We start from the raw sequence: 9,790 nt of genomic DNA on the forward strand, positions 1-9,790 counted from the left end.
GCTACAGCAAAGTTATATGCATATTAAAGATAATTATGAGTACTAAACAGATTATTTTCCCAAGTACAATAATATTTTTGAAAACTACGTGCTTCAATGATTAAAAGTTCCGTAGGCGATTTATCGGGATCCATGTTAGGGGTATTTTAGTCAATTACGGAAAATGTTTGCTAAAGCTCTTTGAAAGCATGGAAAATCCCCCATTTTAACTTCAATTTCTTGATGGATCTTTTCACTCTAAGGAAACAGAATTTTAAATATAACAAAATAAATATATTTCGAAAAAATAAAAATGAAAAAGCAAGTAAAATAAGTTGAAGAAAACGGGTCGGCTTTTAGCTAAATATAGGAACACAAACACACAAAAAAAGTAATAATCACACTCAACGGTTTGCGCAGCTGTAAGATAAAACTTTGGAATTTATTTATTCTTTTTTTTATTTTCTCTATTATTATATCATGTCTTTCAGTGCAACCACTCAATTATTAAAGGGAAACGGAATAAATAATAATAATTTAAAATAAGATGTATATATTTAAAAATAATAATATATGTTGAAAATTTATAAAATGTTTCATATCTCAATCAAACCCATACCACTGTTTACTTTTTCCCCTTTAACAGACTGTCTTTTAAAAAATATAAAAATATATTGAAATTGACAATAAGATCCCACAAACAAGAATAAATTACTATTAAATTAACAATATACAAACTATCTTCTCTTTGAATATAATAAGTAATTCAACGTCTTATTTCCTCTGTTCATAGAGATAAGATCATAGGAATAGAGACACACAAAGTTAAATATTTATTTATGTTTATATTGGTTTATTTAAATTTTTTATTTTTTTTCCATTTCGTCATTGAAAGTAGCAAGTAAATCGCAAGCTCTTGCCAACCGGGGGGGGGGGCAAAGAAGTGAAAGAGAGGAAGAAAGTTGTCGTATCTACAAGATCATATATGCTGGGTGGTGGAGACACATCTGCTAGTGTTCTTGGGAGCGGCGGCGAAAGCACTGATGGAAACGTCGCCGCCGCTGCTGCCATGGTTAGTAGCGGTGGAGCTTGTGATGGAAGCAGTGAAGGTGGTGGTGCCGTGGTAGCGGCCAACATGTTTGGCTCCAACGGCAATAATAGCAATTCGGGTGATGATGAGAGAGTTAGGGTTGACGAAGGTGAGCGTTTTCTCAGCGGCAACCGGTGGCCGAGGCAAGAAACTTTGGCACTCTTGAAGATAAGGTCGGACATGGATGTTACCTTTCGTGACGCCAGCGTCAAGGGTCCATTATGGGAAGAGGTTTCCAGGTGATTATTATTTTTCCTTTTTTTTGTGATAATTCAATGGAAATTTGACGTTCATTTGAGTATAATGAGTGGGCGATCTGTATTTTCGAATTATATTCTTTCTGTTTATCTTTGTAAGTTCAAGTTGAGAGAATTTAAGCATCTTCAATGCCCACATAAGTAAGATATTTGGACACTTTGGGGTATGAGACTTGTTATCGATTCTGGCATTTTGCTTTTCCCAATATTTCCACAAGGAATCTTAAGCTGGATTTTGCTAATAAATTTAAGCATCTTCTATTAAAATTTTAATTTATGAATTAGGTTTAAATTTCAGTTCATGGTTTATTTTATGTGCGAATCGGTGTTTGTGTTTGTTTTACTGGGTTATATAATTTTTCTCTAATGTCGATATCAGGAAACTAGCAGAGCTTGGGTATCATCGAAATGCCAAAAAATGCAAGGAGAAATTCGAGAACGTTTTCAAGTATCACAAGAGAACCAAAGATGGCCGGACAAGTAAATCAGATGTCAAGACTTATCGTTTTTCTGATCAACTTCTAGCCCTCGAAACCCATTTTGCCGTTCAGTCCCCAGCAACAGTGCCGCCGCACTAAAGCTTCAAGCTCGGCCTCAGGCGACAATGGCAGTACCTAGTAGTCCTCCGTCTCACCCCAATAATGTCACTGTTTCATCAGCAACGACACTACACCCCAGTTTGCCTCAAAACATTGTACCGACTAGTGTAAACCCTACGATCCCTTCTTTTCCTAACGTCTCCGCAGATTTGATGTCGGATTCGACCTCCTCATCCACCTCGTCGGATTTAGTATCGGAAGGTCGGACGAAGAGGAAACGGAGGTGGAAGGACTTTTTCGAGAGGCTAATGAAGCAGGTGGTTCAACAGCAGGAGGAGATGCAGAAGAAATTCTTGGAAGCATTAGAGAAACACGAGCAGGAAAGAATGGTCCGTGAAGATGCTAGGCGAACGCAAGTGATGGCGAGAATCAATAGAGAACGCGAATTATTAGCCCAAGAAAGATCAATAGCAGCAGCAAAAGATGCAGCTCTAATGGAGTTGTTGCAAAAATTATCCGACCAACAAGTTACGGGGCAGACACAAAATAATCCGCCGCCGCCGCCTCAGCAAGCGCAACCACCTGTATCAGCGGCGGCACCAGCAGCAGTTCCTGATCCACAGCCTCCACCACTACCACTGCAACGGGTGCCAAAGACGGATAACGGGGATCAAAGGCCAAGCTCATCGAGATGGCCTAAAGTGGAGGTTCAAGCATTGATTGAGCTAAGGAGTAGGCTGGACAATAAATACCACGACAGTGGTCCAAAAGGACCATTATGGGAGGAGATATCAGGTGCGATGAAAAGGCTGGGTTACAATCGCAGCGCCAAACGATGCAAAGAGAAATGGGAGAACATAAACAAGTACTTCAAGAAGGTAAAAGATAACCAGAAGAAAAGGCCAGAGGATTCCAAGACATGTCCCTACTTTCACCAACTTGATGCTTTATACAGAGAAAAGAACAAACACGACAGCTCCTCCAATCAATCAAAATCCGATAACTCAGTCCCTTTGATGGTACGCCCCGAGCAGCAATGGCCACCTCCTTCCCAGCCTTATCTACAACAACAACGTGATCACACAATGGAAAGCGATCAGAACGACGAGGAGGAAGAAGACGAAGACGAAGTGGGTGAGTATGAAAACGTAGCCGGCGGACCGGTTTCCATGGGCTCGTGTGAGTGATGTCATTTTCAAAAGCAAATGCAATTAGCACCCTCGAAATGTCATCAGGAAACGGCGCATGAATTGAATGTTTGAAGGTGAGTACACACATTGGTGGGGTTGTAGCATATAGATATAATCAGCGGAATTTTACATGTTCATTTTCATTATATTATTTATTTTTGGGGGTTAAATAAATAAGTTGAGAGCAGATGTAGATCAGCGGAAGAGAGGTTCAAAATCTCATTCCACATAATAAATAAACAGGGAAAATAAATGGACCTGTGCTTTGTTTTTGTTTTGTACGTAAATCTTAGAATTGTTTCTACCATATTTCTTATAAGGTTTCCAAGTTTTCACACTAAGTTAATTTTATCCTTCTAAAAAATTTACAAGTTTATTTATAGTAAAATTAATCTTCTTAACGTAAAATCATATGTTCACCTTTGCAACAGAAAAAATAATGAATTAGTTCTGATTAAGTAAAGCTTAGACAAAAACACATTAAATAGTTTAAACGGTAAATGAGAGTGAAATCTCAAATTCAAATATTTACGTTTGTCGAATACACATATATCATCAATAAATTAAGAAAATATCAAAACACATACAACTTTATAATCATCTAACATAATTCAAAAAAAAAAACAAAGTTAGACAATGAGCACAATCACAGACTTTTTGCAGGGAATATCACATGTAGTGTCATGGTACCTCTTTCAACTTGAAGAGGAATCTTCCAAGTTTGTTAATCCAAAAACCTAATAAACTAACTTTATTTGATTGGGTATTCATTATTATTTTTATAAAAATTAAAGTTGATTAGTATATTCGTAATATAAAACAGTATTAGTTTTTTATGCATTAAAAGCAAATCATCCATTTATCTTTTATTTTAATAAAAAAAATCTCTTTTAATAAAAAATATTATTTTAACAAATCATTCATAATAGAAAATCTATTTCATGAAAAAAATAATGTTATATTTGATGTCATGGTGTCTTTCAACACAGTAAGATAATTTAAAGAAAGTGTAATTACTTATCATTTTAACTTTAAGAATTAAAAATATTATTGATGTGTTTCAATCATGCGTAATTTAATAGAATTTATTTATTATAATTTTTATTTAATTAAAAAATAATTTATAGTGGTTAAAGGAATCGTTGTTGTTCCTAGAGGTCATAGGTTTGAGCACCAACGACTACAAAGGTGATTGAACGTTTATTGTAAAATGATTGAGAATACTTGGAATAAATACTACTTTTTAATAATCTTTAGCTTAATAAAAATAATTTATTGAATTATTTTAATTAAAAATAATTTATTTAATTTACAACAACATAGATGTAATGAGTCTGAACACAATACATTTGAGGTATAATGTTAAAATCAACCACCAATATTTATTAAAATAATTACTTTGATCCTATTCCTTTTTTAGAGTATTTTGACATCTAATATTTCAATTTTTAGGAAACATGTCCCTAAAATTTGATAGGATAGTCACTTTGGCTCTTTTTTTTTTCTAGAGTATTTTGACCTTCAATGTTTTATTTTAGGGTAAAATGCTCATATTTTGGAGCATTAATCATGTGTTAACTAATGATTTTCATTTATAGAATGCCCTTTTTATCCTAAAATAAAACGTTATAGGTCAAAATGTTTCAAAAAGAACAATGAAGACCAAAATAATTATTTTAATAAACGTAAAGGCTAAATTAAAATTACGCCTATATTTAATGTATTTTATATTTGACACTAAAATGAAACACGAATAACTCGCATTAATATCCCTTGAATTTTCATGATTTTGATTGATGAGAGATGTTCTAGTTTATGGGTTAATTTGGTGGACAAATAACATTGTCTACGCAAACGACTTTAGTGTTCCTTCATTATTTAGGGTTATATTTTACTATTGTTTATGACTTTCAATGTTGATGACTTTATTATTATATGTTGAAAAATAATTATATAATAAATTATTTTTTATAATATATTTTATTGATAAATTTGAGTTAATACAAGGTAGAATATGTTCAAAGATTTAATATTTTAATAATGAATACTCGTATCTTCTTATATGTTATACTCGAACACGGAAATTCTAAAGATAATAACAAATCTTTTAATTACTGAAGTTATTTAATTTGTGTATTCTCATAATATATAATTGAATGATTAGGAAGTATAGATAACGTGATAGGTCTCTTTCAATGGGTTGCTTCTACCTTCAAATATGTGATTGATTCTCATTACTTAGCGTGACGTGTATAGATAATGTTTTCAGTTTTGGGCCCCAAATTTTTAGAATTCGATTCACTTTAAGGTAACTACAAGTTTAGTATTTTTACTATTGTTTTATTTTATTTTGATCACTCGACTATTATTATTTAAAATAATATATTTAATGTTATGTTTTATTTTATTTTGACCAGTCGTTGTTAAAAAATTAACAAACTTATAATGTGTTATTTTTTTAAAAAAAATTCAATAATGACGTGATATTATTTATTATAAAATATTAGCATCGCCGTTAAATAAAAATAATAGTTGAATAATTAAAATAAAATGAAAATATAATATTATATATATTTTAAAAAAATAGTTAAATAACTAAAACAAAATAAAAAATAATATTTGAAGTACTAAACATATAATTTACCCTTCATTTTATTATAAGCAAGAAAATGAGATTTCTCGCTGACGGCAGGAGCTTTTATTTATTTTGAGAAGATAATAACAATAAAAAAAAAGTAAGAGCTGAATACCTGTGATGTCCCAATTCAAAGTAGAGCATGACCGCTCAAAATTTGTGGGCATACATAGGTGAATTTTTAAAATTTTAAAAATAGATGAGTTATAAAATTTTAGGAATAATAATAAATTATTAATAAAAGATATAATTTTTTAAAAATAACTGATAAATAACTTTTTTAGATTGTCACCTTCAATCTATCCTTTTATAATACAATCACCCGGATTTGAACATGGGATTGCCAACAAAATGTCCCGATAATTATTTAGAGCGGGAAGTTAAAGAAATAAAGGATGGGGATTTATAAATTAGCTCGGAGACAATTGATTAAGTTTGTGGATATAGTTTTAGTATTAGTAGAAAACAATACATATTTTGGCAAATGTTATTCCCTTAAGGAACCCCTACAATTTGAAAAATACTTAACAAAATATAGTGTTCTACAAATTGGAGGGGTTCCTTAAGTATTTTACTAATCATATAAAATACTCCAACTATATAAATTTCCAAAGATGCTGTTTTCAGCCAAAAACAAATCACAAAAAGCCACGTCTTCCATTTGCACATTTGCAGCAATTATAACAGAAAGAAACCATACAATGCTTTTACTTTTTATACAGTATAAGCTCCATTACCCCACCGTATACCTTTTCCACACTATTAATGTATTTATTTAGCTAACAAATAATAAATTATAAAAAAGAGGAAAACGATTTAACCCCACTATATATAAAATTACATCCCATGTGCATGCGCTGTCAATCCAAGTCATCCCCGCCAGTTCCTGCTGAATCTGAACTCACTTTTACCCCCTCTTCGCAGTTCAGACCAACTGGGTTTTTCACTTCCCAGTCAAAAGACAAGATAAAAATAAAAATAAAAATCATGTTTTTATGATTATACGTATGTTTTTATATATTTATTACTACAGTAAACATAGTACTATAGTAAAAACAACCTCTGTCAGTGATGATGCCTCCAGTTAATGTCATCTTTGATTAGAAGTTTCCTTTGTTGTCTCTCACTCGCCGCCACTGCCGATTCGAGCAGTTTTCGCTACCAACTTGAAATCATTCCCTTCGTATTCATCCTCGGTATCACCATCGTCTTCGTTATCTTGAATCTGATCCGGGTTTTCCTTGTCAGCTTCTTCTTCCATCAGCGCCGCCGCCACCGCCTGGCGGCTAAATTCTTGCTGCGGCGGCCATTGCTGTTCCGGCCGTACCATTAGTGGTGCCATCGTCCTGCTGTCTGGCTTAGTTAACTTCTCTTTGTAAAGTGCATCCAGCTGGTGGAAGTATGGGCATGTCTTGGAATCTTCGGGCCTCGTCTTGTTGTTTTCTTTTACTTTCTTGTAGTATTTGTTGATGTTTTCCCATTTTTCTTTGCATCTCTTTGCGCTCCGATTATATCCCAGATTTCTCATGGCGGATGAGATCTCCTCCCAGAGAGGACCCTTTGGTCCGTTTTCTGGATACTTAATGTCGAGATTGGTTCTAAGCTTTATAAGAGCCTCGATTTCAGTTTTTGGCCATCGTGAAGGACTTGGTGAAAGTGAAACTGGAACCACATTATTATTATTGTTGTTTCCTCCATTATCGAAATTTAAGGCTTGGATTGGCGGTTGTGGTTTCGGCTGCTGCATAGGAGCTGGAAGCAATAACGAAGGATTCTCTTGTTGCAGTGGAGATTGCACTTGCACCGTACTCGGTGCCTGCTGAGCTGATATCTTTTGCAAGAATGAAAGCACCGCAGCATCTTTTGCAGCCGCCTTGGATCTTTCCTGGACTAAAATCTCATGTTCTTTATTGATCAATGTCATTTCCTGAATCCTCCAAGCTTCTTCTCGAGTCATCCTTTGCTGCTCGCACTTCTCAACGGCCTGCAAGAACTTGTTTTGCAACTCCTCTTGTTTCTCGATCACCTCCTTAGTCAGCCTCTTGAAAAACTCCTTCCATTTCCTCTTCTTCCCGCCGCTTCCCTGATACGAATCGTCGTTGGACGTGGTCGAAGAGGAGGTGGAAGTCGAGAAAAGATTCGACGACAGATTAAAAGAACAAGGGTTCGTAGGAACCGCCATCGATGGTACAGTGGCGTTGTTGGTTTGAGGTGCATTCAGCATCGGCTTCGAAGGTGATAATGATTGGAGTGAATGACTATTTTGAAAGGCTTCTAATTGATCGAAGAAACGGTAAGTCTTGGTCTTGCCATCCGCCTTGCTTGTTCGGCTATCTTTGGTCCTCTTGTGGTACTTATAAACATTCTCGAATTTCTCTTTGCATTTCTTGGCACTTCGATGATATCCAAGCTCGGCTAGTTTCCTGTTAACAGCAGCTTCTGTTTACTCTTTTCACAAATTCGGCAATAGAATAGAATATGCGACATTAATAAAAGAGAAAAATAACCCCACAAGAAAGTAAAAACCTAAGCAGCTAAGCTCACATGGGAAACTCATAACCCATGTTGGAAGTATGTGTTGACATTTATTAGATGGACAAAAGCTAAAACAAACCATAATTATCACCATCTGGGTTTTTTCTGTTAAGTTTTAAATGTTGAATTCAATTCCCAGTTTGTAAAGCACTGAATTCCATGAAACTGAATTATGCTTTCTCGGATTCCCAAAAAAACTATCAATACTTTTCATATCAGATGAAGCTATGAACTGTTGATATATATCAAAAGAGAAACCTAAATTCAGCTTGGAAATCAAAATCAAGAGATCTGCATGCAAACAGATTGCTTAACTTCTCCATCCAATGAAGCGAATAACAATAGATGAAGAATGAATTATAGCTCACCTGGAAATCTCTTCCCACAATGGACCTTTGAGAGTAGAGTCCCGGAAAACGGAATCCATGTCCGAACGTATCTTCAACAAAGCTAAAGTCTCTTGCCTCGGCCATCGATTTCCTCCGCAACTCCGGTCACCTTCATCAACCCTACCTTTATCTTCTTCACCTTCACTTCCGTTATGGATTCCGGCCACCGTCGCCGCTTTGGCGGAGCCTTCAACCATACTCGAGTCCCCCATCACAGGACTCTCCCTTAGCAATTAAGCACCAAAAAAGGAAAGAAAAAAAATATAAAGGAAATGGTATAAGAAGCGCAAGGTGAATATTATCAAAGGGTTTTATGTAAGATAGATGTATGGTGAATTTATTTATTTTATTTTTTTGGGTGTTGATCTGTCTGTCAATCTCAATCCCTTAATAAATAAAATAAAAATTAAAAGCAATTTGAGAACAACAACCTTTTTCTTTTCTTTTCTTTTTTCTAATTTTAATTTACATTAGATCTTTGGGGTTTTTTTTAGCTTTTGCTAATATGATTAAAATTTGATTTAATATTTTTTTAGTTTTAAGTTATTTAAATTAATTAATTATTTTAATTTTAAGTTTGATTAAGTTTAAATTTGTAAATGTTAAAAAAATAAAACAATATGTTTTAGTCAAATTATTTTATGGTTTAATTTTTAATTTGTTTTATTTCTTCAATTCATTTTTAACTGAAGATCATTTTTTTTATCAAATTTGAACAATATAATCTTCAATCAATGTACAATATATATGTAATTTCAATTTCATTTTTAACAATAAATTTCATTTCTTAATATAGTCATATAACTTTATATTTTATTCAGTTTGATCCTTCAATTATAGCTCTTTGTAAATTACCTCTTCTCGCCAATTCTTCAATTTATTTATACCCTTGTCAATATTTTATCTTTAAAATATATTTTAAAATATTATAAACATATTATATAATTTTAGATCACCTTTAATTTTTAAAAGACATGATACTTCATACTTATACAAGTGAAAAAGGATATGAATATCTGTATACCATTTGTCCATTTATGGTTAGGGAGAAATAGTTAACTTAGAACCGGTTAGTATCTTTATAATATAAATAATTATAATTAAATCTAAATAAAAACTAAAATAAATCTATTTGATTTGAATTTTATAATTAATTTAAAAAATAAATAAAATTTA

General features: G+C 33.2%; 1 protein-coding gene and 1 pseudogene across 1 annotated transcript; one reads left to right on the plus strand and one right to left on the minus strand.

The window, feature by feature from the left end:
• The first annotated feature begins 858 nt into the window (after positions 1-858).
• LOC120180436 lies at positions 859-3,335 on the plus strand (annotated as a pseudogene).
• A 3,329-nt stretch (positions 3,336-6,664) lies between these two features.
• LOC120180437 (trihelix transcription factor GT-2-like) lies at positions 6,665-8,960 on the minus strand. The gene is made up of 2 exons (XM_039185758.1): positions 8,594-8,960; positions 6,665-8,113 (listed from the first exon to the last, which is right to left on the minus strand). The coding sequence occupies exons 1-2, from the start codon at positions 8,824-8,826 to the stop codon at positions 6,814-6,816; spliced, it is 1,533 nt and encodes a 510-aa protein (XP_039041689.1). The 5' UTR covers positions 8,827-8,960; the 3' UTR covers positions 6,665-6,813.
• Between the last annotated feature and the right edge of the window lie 830 nt (positions 8,961-9,790).

The sequence above is a fragment of the Hibiscus syriacus genome, unplaced genomic scaffold, assembly GCF_006381635.1.
Source record: "Hibiscus syriacus cultivar Baekdansim isolate YM2019G1 unplaced genomic scaffold, ASM638163v2 tig00112496_pilon, whole genome shotgun sequence".
In the NCBI taxonomy this organism is placed as follows: Eukaryota; Viridiplantae; Streptophyta; class Magnoliopsida; order Malvales; family Malvaceae; genus Hibiscus; species Hibiscus syriacus.